The following is a 21,107-nucleotide window of genomic DNA, read 5'->3' on the forward strand; positions in this document are numbered from 1 at the left end:
CCTTTGCTCCTAGCAGACATACCCTCGTCCTGTTCCACCTATCCTTTTTACATGCTATATTCCCCGTTTCCCTAACAGAGTCTACTAGTTCCTGTGGGGCCAGCGCATTCTGCCTTGGGGGTTGCCACTGTGTTGCGCGATGATGAAGTGCAAGCTCTGGCATTGATGTGGGTAACAGAGAGCTTGATGGGCCCTCAGTTCAGATCCTTCGAGGGCATCCACACTGCCCTTCAAGTTCTCATTTAGGCCCATAACAATGCTGAGTTGTCGCCTGGTTTCCTCACATTCCTTACATCACGCACACACAAAGACATTCCCCTTGTTTTTGGGACATGTCTGATGAGCAATCAGACATGTCCCATCTCTGATTGCTCCACATCAAACAAGCAGTGCATTTTAAAAGGCTGTGATTCGGAGGGCAACTGCCTCCCTCATTTCTCTCCTGAGCCACAGGACTCCCATTACCTTGAGCCTTTTGCTTTTCTGCTCTGGTCTGAGTCATGATTTCGATTCAATTTCAGTACAAAATTATAACCCTAAATTTATATCCCAATGCAGTTATAACACTATATATCTATATATATATATTTTTTTCAGTATCGAGTATCATCTCAGAGTTTCGTTATATCACTTCCGTATCAAGTTATGTATTAATTAATAATATTGCATTTGTAAAATCTAAGTCGTTATATGTATTTAGTAGTGATGGCGCCTCCGTAGCCAGGTGGGCAGGAGCAGCAGTGCATAGCATACGCTTCTTGATTAGACCAGGGTTCGAGCCCATGCCCACCAAATACGGAGGATGCGGAACGGTCAGGGAATGACCACCGCATATCCCCCGAGCAATATGGCCTTAGTTGCTAATGCTCCTAAAAACCAAAATAACAAACAAACAATATGTATTTAGTTAAAAAAGTACGATTTAATTGACAATGAAGTTTAACAAGATTAATAAATTTTACTGATTAATTGATAATATTATATACTATACTAAGCTAACACTATCTAGTACAGGATATAATGTTGTATTGTATGCATACTGCTGTATAGTTCTGAATATTTTAGTTGAAAATAAAGCAGTTGAAGAAAATATAAGTTTATAACATTAAATACAAATGAAGCCAAATTTGTAAAGGCAAAGTTATGGTTAGAAACAATTAGTAAAATAGGATAATTGGTTTTATGCCTCATTTAAGTTTGTGAAAATGCATGAAACAAAAATGTTTCCCAGTCACATTATGTTACTATTGTGGGAAGATATATTGTGTGTTGTGGACACTTTGGAAGTTAATGAATAGCTTAATAAGTATGCTCAGAAGTTGTATTGCCTTTGAACTTTTCTACATTCAGTGTTTCCTTCAGTTATGACATTACTTTCAGCTTTGCCAGTATGTTTTGGCAGTTTCTTTTATGTATATCTTCCTATATTATATTGCATTACTCACACCATTTCCACATACTCATTTCATAGGTGCCATAAAAATTGCTAATGCATTTAATGTTACATTAATAATGAGTTGTAGAGAATGTTTTTCATCATTTTAATTATTATTATTTTTTAATTCAGTTAGACAATCATATGATTCCTTTAACTGAAATCATATGATTGCAATGGTTGCCAGTTAAAAAAAAAAAAAAAAAAGACTAAATGAAAAGCTTGAATTCATCTTGAAACTTATTTTTATTGATGTACATTGCTTCTAAAACTGCACTTCTGTTATTTTTATATTATCTATTTTTCACATGTAGCACTGAAAGAAACAGTAGTCTTGTATACTTCAAGAAAAGTGATGATATGAATCAGTGGCAGAATAAACCAAAAGAACCTGTGAGAACACTGCTTAGAGAAAGGGAGGTATTTGTTCATTCCCCACCTCCAGTATGGAAGATGATTTATCTCATGTGGAGTGCTCCAATTACAAAGTTTTGGACTTTTCAGGTATGTTGAAAATAAAAACAATAATAAATGATAATGTTAATATCCTGATTATTTTTATTACAGACATAAGTAGACTTACTAAGTTTAAGTAGACTAATGTATATATTATAGGAAAAACTTTATATTTGAGAACTATGACACTTTCATTATTAGTATATTTATATACTAATGCTGAAAGGTTATGTATGAATTTGATGAATTTGGAGTACTGGTTAAATCAACTAATGCCAACATAATAGGAATATAAGCAAATGGTATCATAATCATAGTTGTTAACAACATAGTTCTCAATTTTTTTTTTTTTTTTCCCCTGAACACACAATAGTGTGTTCAGGAAAGAGGGAAAAAGATTGGAGGTAGTATTATACTTTTAATTGCAAAGCACATTGATTCAAGAAGAGTATACCTGATAGATAACTGTAAAATATTACTGAGCAAGTCTGATGTTATACAAGCACAGTAATGGGAAAATAAAAATTAAATTGGGAATATGCTATAAGCTAAATGAATGAGAATTTAAGCAGATAAATGGTGTAGATAAGAATGTATTATCATAGGGGGCTTCAGTTTTCTAGAGATATACTAAGACTTGTGGGTGGATTCCTCACACAGAAGCAGTGTATTTCTTTATCAGTTAGATGATCAATTGTATCAACATCTCAGCGGATATAAGAACACCTGCAATAGATATACCAAGGCAATAAGAGAAAGAAAAAGGGCCTCATGGAAAAACCTTGTTGAAAGTACAGGAAATAGAAACCCCTGGGATATTGTGTATAAAATCATCACCAGTAAGCTTCCCAGAGGGGAGGTTATAAACTCCACTGTAACCTCAAATAGCTCCCTAACTAATTCATGGGATGAATCGATGGCCAACATGCTCTCAACTCGTTTTCCTAATGATGACAGTTCCCTTGATGACCAACAACCCCTAATCATTCAGGAAAATGCCAGATATTGGAATTCCACTACTGAAGAACCTTTCACAGATATTGAACTTGCAGCAGTGCTGGATAAAACCAAAAACAGCAAATCACAAGGTCATTTTGACCTTATCGAGGTCAAAATCATCAAACAATTCCATAATATGGAATTATTTGGAACTCTATAACAAATGCCTAGAACAAGCCGCCCTCCCTACCATCTAGAAATTAGCCTTTCTTAGTAAAAAAAAAAAAAAAAAAAAAAAAAAAAGTCAAGTGCAGCCATTATCAACCCACTGCAGGATGGAAGCCTCCTCAACAATTCATGCTGAGGGAAATGGATCATAATCTGCCACGCTGGTCCATTGCATGTTGGCAGATCGAGCTTGATGATCAGCCTTTCTTAGACTGATCATCAAAGACAAAGCTGCTACACACCCAAACTTCTACCCTCCTATTGCTCTCCTTCCTGGTCTTGGCAATATCTTTGAGAGACTTCTGTATATGCGAACCAGTCAACATTATACTTCTGCCAATCTTCTATCTTCAGGACAGCATGGATTTAAGAAAGTTTCTGTACCAGGGGATGCCCTCCACTCTCTAATTTCAGCTCCCACTCAAAAGGAACAAACGTATCTAGCAGCCTACTTGATTTACTTTGCTGGCACGTGTGATGCTCTATGGTGGCAAAGCATTCTTGGGTGACTCAGACATGCAGCCATCCCCTACAACCCCGTATCACTGCCTACGAAACTACTTCACCAACAGAACCGTAATGGTTATGACCAAATACAGAAGCTACAGTCTTTGGTCACATGTTCTGTTCCATGGTCATGGACAAAATCCTCCACTCCGAAATTGAGCACACAATTGATAGCATTTACAGATGACCTACTACTGCTTGTCCATGCTGATACTCATGCCTCCCTTGAGGCAAGAAGTAATGCTGCCCTTAGTAAAATCCACAAAAGGTCAACCCTTCACATGCTCCGCATTTCACCTGAAAAAACATCCGAGGCATACTCGTCAAAGGAACTCTCTACTAGACATCCCACAGTGAAACTAGGAAATGTCCCTATCAAATTCATCTTTCAAATCTTTGGCATTATTTTAGACACCAAGCTTTCGTTTTACCCCTACCTGGTTCACCTCTGTACAAAAATTAGAAAATACACATAACTGATTACCAGAATCTCATGTGAATGGGGACTCGTATGTCGTGCTCTTTCTACTCTGTACAAAGCTGTCTTCCTTCCGGCCATGTGCTACGGTATGGGTGTATGGTACCAGCAAGCTATCATTCAGAGGAACTATTGCAGGCTGGAATCTATACAGAGATATATTCTCCTTGCGACCACGTGTGCCTGCTGCACTGTTAGAACGCTGGCCCCAGAAGTCATTGCCAGAGCTTTGCCACAACATCTTGAAGTTATTGCTCCAGGGCTTAGCTACTGTAATCACAAAAAATCCCTGCTACAATTCTCAATTATAACCTAGACCTCTCTAACTCTCTCAAACAGAAGAAAAAGAATATTTCAGCTCAGCTTATCCAATACTGTAGTACTCACCTATCCTAAACCTCCCTCATGGTTCTTCTCGGGACTCTATGCCACATATATAATCACTGGCCATGGATCACTCAAATCCAAACTTGTGGAACTTGGGCTTACAGAAAATCCACTCTGCAATTGAGGTATGCCTGAGGACTGGGAAAATGCCCTTTACATTTTCCGTCATTACCATCCTTTTAGATGCAAGATGCTTCAAGCACCAGGTTCTCTTCCTCGAAACAAAGAATTCTTTTTCATCACAAATGAAGACCACCACAAGGAACTTTCTGCATTTGCTCAGGCTACATTTTCATACAAACCTCAGAAGAATTTAACTCCCTTAACCATACTTCAACTAAGAGTGGAAGACAAGTCATTCTGCTGACTTAACACCACATGATGACATTGCTGGTGCCCTGGTTACTGGACACGGGGTCCTTGACCTTTTCACCTGTTTACTGTAAAGTGGATTAGGTACTGTTGACACCTGTCTTCAGGTGTTGGAGGCCAAATTGGTGCTCTGCTTTGCAGGGCACTGTAACCTTGGAATTTTTCTACTTTCCCTGTATCTGGGTGGGCTTCCTAGTCCAGGGAAATCCAACTCTTTGGTCCCTCCCTATCTCTCACCATCAGAGGATATCTTCTCTCCTCATCTTCCTACTTTCTTATCCACTTTAATTCCCACTCGTTTACTATCATCCTCACTCACACTTTTCTTTTTTTTTACTTGGTCTCCATCCAGGAAGCTCAAGCAACCCTGGTGGAGAATAACCAGAGAAAATAGACTGCCTGGCTCACCTCCCAGTGGTGGTGGTGGTGGTGGCAGGCAATGTAGAGTCCTACTAGGGACCCTGCAGCCAACAGAACATAGCACCACTCTAACATAAACCACACACTACACTCGATTCTGGTTTTTGCAGAGCACTGTATTTCTTCACAAGAGTACTTACGGTGCAGATGTGGGAAACCGCCAGTGTGGCACCTTACCCCAAACACTTTGTATCAACATCTGAGATGTTACATGGGAGAACAATAACTTGACCCGAGTTGAATCAGCTGATGGTTTTAGGCCCTATCTTCTAAAAGTTGTGAAAATATTAAAAATATTTTTATATTTTTAATGCTTAATAAATGAAATAAATTTTTGTGAGTAACATTTTCGATTATATTTTTGATTACTTGATTATTACTTTAGGAATCCCAAGGTTAAATAAGCTGTTTTTAGATAAAATAAGAGTAGCGTCTCTGAGAGAATATTATTATAGTTATTAAAAGAAAAAGGAAAATGTGAGGTGCATCAAAAATAATAAAATAAAAATTCTTAAATAGTAGTCAATTGATATTTCAGCATTTCTTGGAAGAGTATATTAAAATAACTTCAGATGACATTTGCTGATTCAGTTATAATGCATATATTAAATTTAAGATTGGTGATTTTTTTTCCCCTATAGATATTCTACATAATATACCTGGCTATATTTAGTTTGGCAGTATTGTGGCCATCATGCGGTGATCAATATTTGGATATTGTAGTTTGTGCCTGGACGTCTCTTATTGTTATCGAGTATATCAGGAGAACCTACATTTTATATAAAGTAAGGAAAGTTATTTAAAATTAGCTAAAAAGGTTGTCATAACTGACATAGTTATATTTTGAATACATTAGTAATAGTATTCACCATACTGTGCAAGGAAGCCACAGGCATTTTGAGCACTGGCAAAAAAAAAAAAAAAAAAAACCCAGATAGATGAAAAAAATGCAAATTATATACTTCCCTTCTCACACAGATATCTATCCAGTTGACCTTTGAATTTATTCAAACTGTCAGCCTCAATTACCTGCGAGGGAAACTTGTTCCAGCAGTCAGTGACTTGCTGGCTAAAAGAAAACTTCCTACAATATAATTGTAGGAAGTTTTCTTTTTGAAATTTGAATTTATGACCTCTGGTACTGGAATTCTTTATAACAATGAGAATTCCACCTTCATTAATTTTACTAATCCCTCTCAGAGCCTTATGAACCTCAATCAGGTCCCCTATGAGGTGCCTGGTTGCCAACAAAAATGGAGTATTTCCTAGTATAGTTTCCCTTTTGCCAATCTCATCAAGCAAGTTGCTTGTCTTTGGACTCTTTCAAGAAGCTCAATGCTTTTTTCAGATGAGACCTCCATACTTGGACACAGTATGCCAAATGCAGTCTTGCAATTTTCCTCATACAGTGGGATTATGATCTCCCTATCTCTACAGGATAACGTTCGATAAATCATTGATAGGACACCATGGGCTTTCCTGGCTACCCGGTTACACTGTTCAGAAAACTTCATATCTGCCGTATCATAACTCCCAAATCCCTTTCCTTCTCCACTGTTTTTAATTCAACCCCACCAAGTGTATAATTTATTTATTATTCTATTCCCCAAGTGTAAGACCTCGCATTTAACAGCATTAAAACATAGCTGCCACTTCTCTGACCATCTTTGATGTCTGTTCAAGTCATTCTGAAGGAGCACTTCTTGACACTGATCATTAATGACTCTGCCAATCTTTATGTCATCTGCAAATTTTTACATACACCTTCTATTCCTTTGTCAATGTCATTAATTTTATGAAAATGAGAAACAACATTGGTCCAATAACTGATCCTTGAGGGACCCCACTCCTGACATTACACCAATCTGAAGAATATCCATTTATGACAACTCTCTGCCTTCTCCCTGCAGTAATCCATCTTGGAATCTTGCCAGTAATCCCAACCTGTTCAAGCTTATATTATAACTTCTCATGAGGAACTGAGTTAAATGCTTTGTTAAAATCCAAATAAACTATGTTGAAATTGCTCCCTAAATCCAGCTAATGAGTAACTGTATCAAAATAGCCTGTACACTCCTTTGCACTCTCCCTCAGAACTAAAGGTATGTGCTATGGGAGCCTTACTTGCCTTTATGCTCAAGTTTTTCTAATAAACAGTCATTTGTAATTATGACATCACTAATTCCATATGGCTCAGCCTCACTTACATAGCCTTTTCTCAGCATGAATAGTCCTTGTCATTAAAGACCTATGCAAAATGCCTATTCAGTTCATCTGCAACATCAGCTGGGTTATCTAAGACTTTTCCACACCCAGCGCACAAGGGTCCAATCTGATTAGCTTTCTTCTTTGTTGTATTCACATACAGCAGACTCTCGATTTACCGGGATCGGATTAACCGGGATACTTCGACTCCAAATAAAAAAATAATAATAAAAATAAAAAATAATCGATCAGAAATCATAAAATTGGAGTAATAACTAGAATAAGTATAAACAGATGTTTTGCAAGTCATAAATAAGCGACAAGAAGCGGCATTATAAGTTGTCATTGGGAGATTAGTATGCCTATTATCTTGCAACTACTCCTGTCTTCACACCTGCCTCTCAAAAAAAAAAAAAAAAAAAAAAAAAGAGACCGAATGTTTAGTTTGATTTAGTGCTTTGCGTCGATTGTTGTGTTCCATCACACTTCAAAAGGACAAATTTTTTTTTTATTTATGTCAGCAGTGTCGGAGTTTTTTTTTTTATAGTAACTATTTTTTTTTGTTTATAAATCCCGAAAATGATGGGCAAATGCAAGAGTTTTGCTTTCAATTAAACAAAAACTTGAAATTATTCAAAAATTTGAAAACAGTGCGTCCGTTGAATGTCTAAAGAACCATTATAATGTTGGTGACCAAACCATATGCGACATTGTAAAAAATAGAGGGATGCTATTAGATTTAAAATCGACATTGTAAAAAATAAATGCATGTCCAATATGCACTACTCATGTATTGGACACATGAGTAGCGCATGATAAATTTTTTCATTTTTTATCTATCGCCATATTTTTTACGTAGGTTGCTGAACATTTTTTGATACAGTAGTCCCCGACTTGCGTAGCTTTGGACTTATGTTATGTTATTTATATTGTTTTTTATATGACTGAATATTTCAGTGAAGGGGACACATTTCACCATAATAACGTAAAAACCCACAGAATTCCAGCTATCGGTATTATCACAAATGCAATAAGATCAAATTTACTGCCCATTTATAATGAATTGCACTAACAGATAAGCCCAATAACCCGGAAAATGCAAATTGTTTTTATTATTTTATGGCAGTGACCTCCAGAAATAAGCTTTAGTAAAATGTGAGCTTGTGTGGGGTGATAATAGTGAGTTTTCACCTTAACCTTGTGAAGTTCTTTTCAGAAAATTTAATTTTGACTGTTATCATGGTGCCGATTAAGAGAAAGAATAAGTGACAGCAGTACTAGTAAATCTACCAAGAAAAGGAAAGTGATCAATTTGGATTAGAAAATTAAAATAATAAGGATGTATGAAAATGGCCAAACATTAACAAGTATCGCGCAGAATTCAGATTTGTCAGTGACAACAGTGAACACAATAAAGGAGAAAGACAGAATACAAGAAGCGGTGAAGTGATCGGCACTAATGAGGTCAACTGTAATAACCAGGGCTACGAAATACAAATCAGTTTTTACAGTACAATAATATGCATTTTTTTTCCCTTCCTTTTATGTTTTCTTTTTTATGTGCCACTCTGGCTACTTCACTGCTGTCCCCAGATAAAGTTTTTAATTGAACTAATTAAAAATATTGCTACTATATCAGGGATATAGTAGCAATATTTTATTAGTCATTTCCGAGTTAGTTACGTAAGAAGTCCTGGAGTGTATCTCTTACGTATGTCGGGACTTACTGTATTTTTGAATTACATGGGAAATTGATTATCCAGGAACTTTTTTTTTTTTTTTTTTTTTTTACCATCTCTCCCAGAAAATCAAGAGTCTACTGTATGAAAAATTCCTTGTACCCATTCTTTGCTCTCTTAGCCAATGCTTTCTCATACACAGCCTTGGCCTCCCTGACTTATTTGTGGTACTATTACAGATCAACTTGTACCTGTTGTAGGCTTTGGTACTTTTCATCATTCTGTAACTGTTCCATGCTATCTTTTTCTGCTCTGTTTAACCAGCCAGCTCTGCAGTCATCCATTTCAGCATCCTCCTGCAATATTTTCTTAAAGGTATGTGTGCATTCATTACAATAAATGAAAAAAAAAAAAAAATGGTGCATTATAGTATTATCAAAAGAGAACTCCAATATTTTAAAACTTAATATCTCAAAATGAAAGACATACCATATGATGAGGTCTGTTATTATCATCATCAGTAACCAACAAGTTGAGAATAGGGGAAAGAGTTTGTCTTATCATGTAAACTCCTATCTATCCTTAATATAGGAAATTCACAGACCAATTATTATTATTATTATTATTAGCTATATGGTGCAAGGAAGCCTGAGGCTTATGCTGCACCAGCCAAAAAAAATTCCCAAGTTATCCTGAGAGAGAGAGAGAGAGAGAGAGAGAGAGAGAGAGAGAGAGAGAGAGAGAGGAGAGAGAGAGAGAGAGAGAGAGAGAGAGAGAGAGAGAGAGAGAGAGAGAGAGAGAGAGAAGTAGAAGAGAAATCACCAAGAAAGAGAAGAATTATGATATCCAGCTCAGGACCCTGGGTGTGCAAGCCATACTCACCAGATGCAAGCCCCTTTTCATTAGATATTTAATATAGCAGAGGCTATATTAAATATCTGATGTATATAGCTGACTTTACCCACTGCTGAAAGTAAGATTGAATGAATTTTATGCAAAGTATGATTACAAATTTTATGGACTAGCTTTGTATCTTGAATTTGCAATGTCATAGTGAGATGTGACTTGCTGCAACAATTTAATTAGTTCAGCTAGACATAGTAATGCATGAATCATCTGTTTAGCTGCAATCATTCTGAATTAGTATGCATTAAATAGAAGATGTTTTATGTCTTTCATCATATTTTAAAATGAGTAATTTTACTGAGCAACTGATTTTGTTTCAGTTAGAGAAAAGTGCAACAGAAACCTGTGAAATGTTAAAAAAAGCTTTCATAGACTATGCTCTATGTCCTTTGAGGACTTGTCAGCCGTCTGCATAGTTTAAAAAGGGCACTTGCCTGTTAGAGGTGGTCCCAACCTGGCTACCTTTCGGCTTCAAAAACCAACGAATCACTTGTAATCTGATCAGGAAGGATTGATTTTTAACTATCTATGATATTGCTAGTGAAATTGGCATTTTTAATGAGACGTTTCAATCGATTTTAACACAAGGTTTGGGAATGCAACATGTTGCAGCTAAGCCTGTGCCTTGCATCCTTACAGATGATCACAGAGAACAAAAAGTTCTTACACATCAGGATCTTTTATTGCAGAGTGGATTAGTTTACCATATTTCCTGCCACGATTGCACTGGCTGCCATGTTGGGGAAACTGGCAGAAGACTCAGTAATCGGGTCTCTGAGCACAAGAAAGCCATCTGTTCAGTGGATGTGGATCACTCAGCAATTGCTGAGCACTTCTGGTCTACCCGACACAACATCGATCCACGCTTGATGTTGAGATTATTGACCGATCCCACAACTACCATTACCGTGTCTTGTTGAAATCACTCCACATCCCGTGTTGTAGCAGTTCCTTTAACCATAACAGAGGATGTTGCATCAACCCCATCACTGAGGCAACCATTCTCCTAGCTGACAAACATTGGTGCTTATAGCATTCCCAAGTATTACAGCTACAACCGCAAGCCTCCACTTCAACCAGCTAATTGTTGTAAGCACTTGTAACACGTGATTTTCACCACACATGATCACCACGGCATGCACATGATATTCTGCATTTTTACAATAATGGTCACAGTCACAACTGAAGAAGGATGTCCTCCATCTGAAAGATTTTGTGGTTATTCCTTTTGTTTTTTGTTTCTAGTTGATTAAATGAATTTTAACTCAACCTGTTTATTTAATTCTGTTTCTTCCAGTGACACAACATTGTTTCTCCAAGGATCGTTTTCAATGTACTGCCACTGACCCACACTTTATCTCTTCAATCATTACTGGTGATGAATCATAGGTGTTTGGCTATGATCCAGAAAAAAGGAAATCCTCTCTTCCCTCAGCAAAATATTGTCTTTCCCTAAGGCCCAAAAAAAAAAAAAAGCAAAGCAATCTTAATGAAATGTGAAGGTCTTGCTTATTGTATATTTTGACTCACAGGACATTATTCATTATGAAATTGCCCCACATGATCAAACAGTGAACCAGGAATACTACAAAATTTTACAGTGATTGCGAAAACAGCCAGACAAGTAAGCTTCTGAGAATTGGCAGTTGCATTGTGGCAATATGCCTACACATTTGGTACTTTCCATTCAAGATTTTTTTTTGAAAAACATCAACATTCCAACATCCTCAGCATTCTGAAAATTAGTAAATAATTGTTGAAAATTAAAGATTGGAATTCATAGCCGAAAACAAAAACTTTTGTACTGAGCTATAAATCAGAACAAATCTTAAAATTTTATAAAAAGTTTATTCATATATAGAAACTAACATAACACAAGCAAAGAACAAATAATGTGCACCAAGTCTATAACAAAAACCAAACATTGCTGCAAGGAGTTGTCAGTATGCCAGTATTTGAGTAGTTGTTCATTTCATCTGCATTTACTTTTATGGCATTTGTTTACTGACTTCTTAAGAATGACCATTCATATGCAGTCAGATATGAAGTTTTCTGAGCAATGCAGACAGGCTGCCAGAGCAGGTCATGGGGTATTGTCAATGATATGCAGGAATTTTGCTAGTAGGGAAAAGGAGGTGATTATCCCTTTGTATAAGGCAATGGTCAGGCCACACCATGAGTACTGTGTACAGGTCTGGAGGCCTCATTTTAGGCACTGCAATGCTTGTTGTCATTTTAGGAAGGATGTCGAGTTGCTTGAGCATGTACAGAGAAGGGCAACAAGATTGGCGAGGGGAACGAAGGGGACCCTCTTACCAAGAAAGGCTTCTTAAGTTCTGCAAATTGCAGCAGCTGGAGACTAGGCACCTGCGAGGTGATCTGATTGAGGTGTATAAGGCCTTGAATGGGTGGAGCATGTTGAATTCTGATGGGACTCTTCTGCTTGTTCAGATTACGAATGTGAGGGGGGCATAAATTCAAATTGAGAAAGACAGTTGTAGAATAGATGTGCGGAAATCTGCCTTTAGCCTGTGGTTGGTTAATTGCCGGAACAAACTTCCATCTGGCATTGTGGAAGTTGATAGCTTAAACAAATTCAGGGAGGAACTGGACAAACTTTTAGAAGGAATGGATGTGTGAAATTGGGTTTTTTTTTTTTTTTTGGCTGATGCTACATAAGCTCATACACTTTCTTGTGGCATGTGATGCTTTCTTGCATCACATGCCTCCATTACTACTACTGCTACTACTATATGCATTACAGCACAGTATTTGGGTGCCTTTTGGACTCATATATGCATGAAGGTACATAAATTCTAGTGCCTTTTGATACCTATATGCATAAAGGCAGTGTCATGTTAAAGTCCCTCTAAAAGACCACAAGTTTTGCAAATTACAGTGTCTGGAGACTAGGCACCAGCGAGGTGATCTGATAGAGGTGTATAAAGCCTTGAATGGTTTAAGCATGCTCAATGCTGATGGGATTCTTCTCTAGCTCAGAAAAATCACCTGAGAGGGCATAAATTCAAATTGAGGAAAGACAGATGTAGGATAGACGTGCGGAAATTTGCCTTTAGCCAGCGGGTGGTTGGTTGGTGGAACAGACTTCCATCCCTTGTGGTGGAGGTTGATAGCCTAAATAAGTTTAAGGCTCAGCTGGACAGGTATTTTGAATGAACAGAGGGGTGAAGTGGAAGTGGTTTTTTTTTTTTTTTTTGGCTGATGCTGCATAAGCTTGCTTTCTTGCATCAAATGCCTCTACTAATGCTAATTTTCAGTGACTGAGGAAATTATTCAGGTGTAACATAGTAACAATTAGCAGCTCCAAGAGAAGCCTGTTGGGAATGTTTCCAGATGTTGTAGAAGCTTGTAATTGGTATATACAGTGTCAAACAGAGTATATAAAAGATGATTCATCCGAATAGCATAAGCTTTATCATTTTCCAAATATTAGTTCAGGCTCAAACTTTTAATCACACCTCATATATCTGAGAATCACCTCACATGTACTACTTTTAAAGAAATGTAAAAGGCTACTCTTCTTCAAAATCTTAAAACAAGCTCTTATGCCAGTGTCTTATATTTTAAACAAATGGCAGAATAGCCTTTTGATTATGTTATTTATTAAATGTACTGCATTTTGAAATGACTTGTAGATATACAAAGTTCATTCAAGTGTGTGGCTTATGGCAGTCAAAATTCTGTTGTATCCTGAAAGAGGCCTCTGAGGTTGGGAAAACTCATATCTAGAAAATAAACTCATACACCGACCATTGAACAAAATTTTACTGTAACTAAAATTTTACAAATAGTATAAAAACAAATTATTTACAATAAACTAATAATTGTATATTGCGGAATACTAAAAACTGTAATAAAAGAACGTTTACCATAAAATAAGCTAAAATATAAAATTAAAAGCGCTAAAAACCTGGAGCTTTCGAGAGCATCAGCTCTCTTCTTCAACAGTAATACGACTTTCTGCAACATCTCCTTAAATAGCAGGTTCATGGTACCTCCACACGTGGTATTTCTCCACGTGGTTCAGTCGGCACATGGTCAGAACCAGAAGCGGAAATGTCTCGGGTACGGGGCAAATAAAATCGTTCATCCGAACTTAATACAATTGTTTCAAAAATAGGATGAATACGCATGCCTCTATCTCTATTCATGGTATTCTTACTGGATGAACCAATCCGTAAACCCTCGAGCCATTTATGCTCCCAGTATCCGTGTGCACGATCCAAAATAATAGCGTCCTCCGGGGAGATTTGATGCTGCTTCTCCCTTCTGTGTTTGGAAACCAAAATTCTGTTGGTTTCCAAACACAGAAGGACAGAATAGTTCTAAATTTAATAAATTTTTCAGCACTGATTTCTCTGCCATACACTGTTTGTTGATCATTTCAAGTCAATACATTATTCACCATTTGCACAACTTTGCTAATGTGGGCACTGCAATGCTTGTTGTCTGATGAGAAACTAGTAAGTCTCAAAACAGCTCTCTCTCTAAAGTGAACACAAGCCCAAGCATTTTTGCTGGAAGGACCAGAGTGTTCCCAAGACAGAAAATGGAATGTATTGTTAATGGTATACAGTAAACCCCCGCTATTCGCGGGGGTTACGTTCCTGAGAAATGTCGCGAATACCGAAAACGCGAATACTGAGTTATGGCTCCCATAGTAATAAAGGGGTTCCGTTCCAAAGTATGAAATATATAAGAAAAACTAGTCTAAAATTTTGTCTATGTATGTATTATATGTACCTTCATAATATGACTATGTACATAGACAGTACATAGTGAAATGCAAGCATATGGCATCGAAATGAAAATAAGAAACAATTTAATATTAAATGTAATATTTATTAGAAATTTCAAACAAATCTTTCACACCAGCGCCTTTGCTTGCTAGCAAAAACAACATCCCGCCAGTGCTATCACCAGTTTCGCTAAAGTGTTGATAAAGGAGTTTTGCCTTTTCACGAATAATGAGTGAACTTAACGGAATTTTATTTTGAGTTCGGTCTTCTATCCACAGATTTAAAGCTTTTCCATTTTTTCTAATTTAACATCACGAGTTACAGAGCAAATTTTTGAAGCAATTAGCGCGTTTTCACGGACACTACGGCGGATTTTTTCTTCCGATTTCTTGATTGATCGTACCGTTGACTCATTGATTTTATGTTTTGCCACTGAGGAGACACTTTCACCATTAGAAATTTTGTCTAATAATTCAATTTTATTCGCTAATGTCATCACCTTCTTTGATATTTTCACATTTCTCTTTTTATTCGTAGCCATATTTTTGTAGGGGTTAGAAAGAACTTGTCCACAATACAGTCACTTTCTTCCGTTAACACACTCGAAAAAGTCTGTTTTACACTGCAAAATGGTAGATTCATCATTTTTGTAAGCATATCAATTTATAAATTGATAAATTTATTCAATTTATAAGCATATAAATTAAAAGCAAACGACGAAACCTTCCATGACAAACGCATAACGCATACTGAACAAGGATTAGCGAGAAACATCCACGCTCGCGATTTTGTCACCCCTCTCCCCCCACCCACTGAGCGCTGTTTTGACCGGGAAAGATAATTTTAGCCACGCCCATGTTTTTTTATGGCGGAAAATATTCACGGCGCTTTAAAATTCACAAATTTTTAGGTTTCATTTTATATTAAATCGGCGATCGCGAATACGCGAAACCGCGAATACAGATACCGCGAATAGCGGGGGTTTACTGTACATCAAAAATGAGTAGTGATGTTTACTAATTAGGTTACGAGTAACAACTAAGAATCATCACAGAATAACTCACTGGGTTATTTTGTAATTATTCTTAGTTTCTGCTAGTAATTAATCTGAGCTTGAGAATAGCTGATTTTGAAAAGGCTTAGAGTAGGAAACTTGCTTTTTGCCAAACTAGTAGGCAAGCTCTCGGGTTCTTGTCAAAACTATTGGCTTCAAATTTTTCTAGCTACTGTACTTCATCTAAGGTAAAGCTGAGTTATTAGTATTTTACTTTGTCCCCTCTAACTCTTGTATTAAAGATCATGGTACATTTCCTCCTACCGTACCAAACATATTCCATTCAAATGCCCCCCTTGCATTTTTGAGAGAAAGAGATTAAAAAATCCCGAACAAGCTTTGACACCAAGAAGTTTATGGTATCAAGCTTGTTTAGGTATTTACTTGTCCTTAAAAATCGATTTCCAGAATTAACGTCTGTTTTGTGTCTCCTTTTTATTGCCTTTTATTCTGCTGGTGTTTTTCCTTCTGAATGTAATTCTCTTATATCTGGCCATTTCCTTAAGCAGAGTTGAGGTAAGTGCAATCAGCCTGTTGCACTTATCTCAACTCTTTCCAAAATAAAGGAAAAATCCCTCAACTACCAACTCTTACATTATCTTGAAATCTGTCTGATTAATGATTGTCAATATGCATTCAGTCAGTATTGGCCTCTTGTGACATCTTCACTTATGTTATATGGCGCCTCCATAGCCAGGTGGGCAGGAGCAGCAGTGCATAGCACACGCTTCTTGATTAGACCAGAGTTCGAGCCCGTGACCACCAAATACGGAGGATGCAGAAAGGGCAGGGAATGACCACCGCATATCCCTGGAGCAATATGGCCTTAGTTGCTAATGCTCCTAAAACAAACCACTTATGTTATTCATGTTTTGACAAATTTCATGGAAAAGTTTGGAGAAACTCAACAGTTAGCCTCAACATTTATAGGGCTTTGGATCATGTTTAGCCTAAAGATTTCCTAAAAAAACCTTCCATCTTATGATCTGCCTTCTGATTTTTGCAATTGGATAGCAAATTTTGTTTTGAATCCCCACTGTTTGTGATGGTAACTGGTACTCTGTTTTCTAACTTCCTAGTTAATGCTGGAGCTCCTCAACATTCTTTCTTTCACCCATTCTTTTCTCCCATATATTAATGACCTGTTTCCATTGATTGGAAATCCTGCCAGTAGTTTAGCTGTTGATAGTACATTACATTTTAATTTCCACTTTAGCAAATTCTTCCCCATAAAATCAGCTGCAACCACAACCAGTTTGTTAAATGGTAATTTAATATTGAAATTTCTTTACACTTCAAAAGTGGTAATTGTGCAAATGTCTGCTCTGATCTTCCTTGTCAGAGACTTCCTAATCTGGAATCATATCTCCTCTTTCTGATTTTCTCTGGCTTAAAATCTCTTTATTCCATTCTATCAAATTCAGCTGTTGCCTCTATTGTTTTTGCCAACTGTAAAAATCATTTGGAACATTTAGCTCCTTTCTTGAAACTCATCTTGCTCGAATCTAACTTTTCCAACAATGAAATTCCATTTAATGTTCACAACGCCAGCTGGCTTTAAATTTTTAGTATGTATACCAAGCCAGTAGAAATGCAAAGGCTTTTGCAGTTACTATTGACCTTACACAACTTGTTATTCATCTACTAGAATGCAAGACAATCCTAACCACACCCAAAACACTTGAACTTTTCTTTACCAATAACTTTTCCTTGGTTGGATTACTTTTAAACCTTCTGATCCTACTGTTTGTTGTGTAAGTCAAATTATTTTTGTAGAGATGGAATTGTTTATTCCTCATTCCAGTCTAAAATCTGCTTTCTTTGAAACATATTTATTGCAGAACTTTGGAACACAATTTTTTTGAAACACATTTATTGGAAAACCTTGCTTTTACAGTAAATATGGTAAGGCGGTTCAAGATACGAGCATAGTATATTGCAATTAGCTTGTGTCCAAGTCTCCAGCTTCATTTTCTGTCTATGCGAAATCTCAAATATAAAAAAGTTATTAATCAAACCAAATTGATATTTAAACAGATGAGAATAGAAAATGGTAATCAAGCCCTTTGGTCTCTGTCCAAAGCTAATAGCTACAACTTCTGTCTATCCATACTTTCAACTCTATTACAACTTCATAGTTTGTTGCATCCTCAGCTAAAGATAAGGCTGACTTATTAACAACCTACTTTTTCCTCTAATTCTTGTGGTGATGACCTCGATAAATTACTTCCTACTACCATACAGAATACATTTTCTCCTGCTTCTGACACAAAGATATTAGAAGAATTTTGAACAATCTTGATGATAGAAGTGTCCAACTCCTGTTGATATTATTTCTCCACTTGCTCTGAACCCCATGCTCTTGAGGTTGTCACAGACAATCTGCACTTGCTACCTGGGAGTCTAAAACGCTGATGGAACTGATATTCGGATGACACTCAAGTCAAGTGGACCCAATTTCGTGAAGTCCGTACAGTCTGTGACAGCCAAATCCTCTGCTTGCACCTTCACAGTGATGGGACTGTTAGTAATCCTGGGTATAACCTCCATGCACAAGTGCATGGTGGGTGATCACCCAGGTGTAAACCAACGTAAGCAGGGGTCGAGGTGTGGCGCCCACACCACATGGAGGAATGCTGCCCCTCTATGTTACCAGGCAGTACTAGGTGGTAGATGACTCTCATCAACCGGTGCAGTACCACCACTTTGCTTATTGGAGGCTTGAAGTGGTGGAACCCATGTTTAGTCTGTAGAGCTAAGTTCCGGTCAACCCTTCCCATCTCTTCCATCATGCAGTATGATTGATGACTTTTGAGGTTATGATGAACATCGTGGCGAGATCCAATATTCCTTACATTTCGAGGGTACAGCTCTAAAACGGTGTTCACAGGCTGGCCACTAGTTAGTACACCAGACCAAACCTATTGGTAACTCTCTAGGAGGCTTCTGGATCAGCTAGTGTATAATCTTGCTACCTCTACTCTGCCAGATAGTGACTGGAGGGAGTCCGAGTAGTGTGTATGCGGGGAGCATTGTCGAGGCCACAGTATGTCAAGGATCTGGGTATATTCTTACCATGTGTACGCCATATCCAAAAATTTCATTACTTCATATAGCATGTCCCACCTACTTTTTCTTACTATTGAATACACCATGAATTGTCAAACTAATAGAGCAAGCTTATCTGCGAAAAGATCTAAACCTCCCAAGCACTTCCTAATTCATTTCACAAATATACGTGGTCTCAATTCTAATCTTAATGATGTCCATTTCCACTTGCAGTCTGCCAAACCTCATGTACTTTTTCTGACAGAATCTCAGTTATCGGTTGATTCAACTACTGCTCATCTCAGAGGCCAAATTATTCGTCCTATGATTCCTTTCGCCTCAAAGTTGGTATTTATGCATATGTCCGTTCTGATATTCCCTGTCAGAGACTTGGCAATTTGGAATCTCCTCTCTTTGATCTTCTCTGGCTTAAAATCTCTCTACCTCATTGTGTAAAATTCATCTGTTGTCTCTACCGTTCTCCCAACTCCACTAATCACTTGGAATTTTTTGACTTCCTCAATTTGCAACTTGACTTTCTCCAGTCCAACTTTCCTAACGGTGAGGTAATTTTCCTTGGTGATTTTAATGTTCACAACTCCAGCTGGCTTCGGTTTTCTAGTCACACCGACCCAGCTGGTTGAGATGCTGAGGCTTTTGCAATTACTAATGACCTTGCACAGATTGTTCATTTACCTACAAGAATACCGGACAATCCTAATCATACAGCCAACACGCTTCATCTTTTTCTCACAAACAACCCTGCTAAGTACACGGTCGAAGTGAGAGGTCCTTTAGGCACTTCAGATCGCAACTTGGTGAATGTCTCTTCTCCAATGCAGCCTCTATCTCATGGCTATTCCCAACCTCGTGTTGTTTGGCATTACAAGAATGCAAACTGGGATGACCTGCGAGATTTCTTTTCTTCTTTTCCTTGGTCGGATTACTGTTTCAAAACTTCTGATGTCAACGTTTGCTCAGATCATGTCAGTGAAATTATTCTTGCAGGAATGGAATCCTTTATCCCACGCTCCTCTTCAAAATCTCGTCCTTTATCTAAACCTTGGTTTTCCAATAAATGTGCTAAGGCTGTTCAAGAGAAGAATGTTGTATATCGTAATTGGCTTATTTCTAATTCTTCAATTTCATTTTCTGCCTACACCAAAGCTCGCAACAATTGTAAAGCAGTTATTAATCAGTCCAAACTAGAGTTTGAACAGGCTAAGAGTAGAAAACTTGCTTCTTGCCCTAATAGTAGCCGAGCATTCTGGTTCCTTGCCAAAGCTATTGGCCGCAACTTTTGCCTATCTCTGCTCCCACCTCTGTCCAAACCAGATGATTCTGTTGTCACTTCAGCCAAGGATAAAGCTGACCTGCTAGCATCCCATTTTTCTTCCAACTCATATATTAATGATCTTGGTAAAACACCTGCCACCATTCCCAACACACTCCATTCAGTGCCTCCTGTGGTCTTCCATCAAAAGGATGTCAGAAGAATTTTGACGAATTGTGATGCTAAGAAAGCTCCAGGTCCCGATGGTATTTCTCCACTTGTTTTCAAAACCTGTGCTCCTGAACTTACCCCTATTCTTTGCTGCCCTTTTTCACTTTCTTATTCCGAAGGTGTTTTTCCTTCTGCTTGGAAATTTGCTCATATCCAGCCAGTTCCTAAAAACGGTGACAAATTCCTCCCATCCAATTACTTCTACTCTTTTTAAAGTAATGGAGAAATCAATTAACCGCCAACTATTAAACTACCTAGAAACCTTCTGTCTGATCAACGATCGCCAGTATGGATTCCGTCAGTGTCGATCCACTGGTGATGTTCTGGCTTATGTTACCCATTTATGAACTAATTCAATGGAAAGGTTCGGTGAAACACAAGTAGTTGCTCTTGACATCTCAAAGGCTTTCGATTGTGTTTGGCATAAAGGTCTTCTAAACAAGCTTCCATCTTATGGTTTGCCAACTGTTTTTAGTAATTGGTTATCCAGTTTTCTCTCTGATCGCTTATTGAGGGTGATGGTAGATGGCTCTCTGTCTTCTAACTTCTCCACTAATGCCGGTGTCCCCCAAGGTTCAGTTCTTTCCCCCACTCTTTTCCTCTTGTATATTAATGACCATCTTCCATTGACTGGAAATCCTATCCATAGTTTTGCCGATGATAGCACATTGCATACCATTTTCCATTTTGAGAAACCTTGTCCTGCTGAATCAGCTTCAACTTCTCGAA

General features: G+C 37.6%; 1 protein-coding gene across 1 annotated transcript in view; it reads left to right on the forward strand.

Moving 5' to 3' along the window:
• The window catches only part of LOC150087940 (transient receptor potential cation channel subfamily M member-like 2), a 409,197-nt gene that overhangs the window by 257,624 nt on the left and 130,466 nt on the right, over window positions 1-21,107 (forward strand). The window contains exons 17-18 of the mRNA XM_090369284.1: window positions 1,818-1,939; window positions 5,864-6,007. Coding sequence (XP_090225410.1) covers window positions 1,818-1,939; window positions 5,864-6,007 — 266 coding nt within the window. The remainder of the gene's footprint in view (window positions 1-1,817; window positions 1,940-5,863; window positions 6,008-21,107) is intronic.

The sequence above is a fragment of the Mastigoproctus giganteus genome, chromosome 3 (genome assembly GCF_048544385.1).
Source record: "Mastigoproctus giganteus isolate SK-2022 chromosome 3, ASM4854438v1, whole genome shotgun sequence".
In the NCBI taxonomy this organism is placed as follows: domain Eukaryota; kingdom Metazoa; phylum Arthropoda; class Arachnida; order Uropygi; family Thelyphonidae; genus Mastigoproctus; species Mastigoproctus giganteus.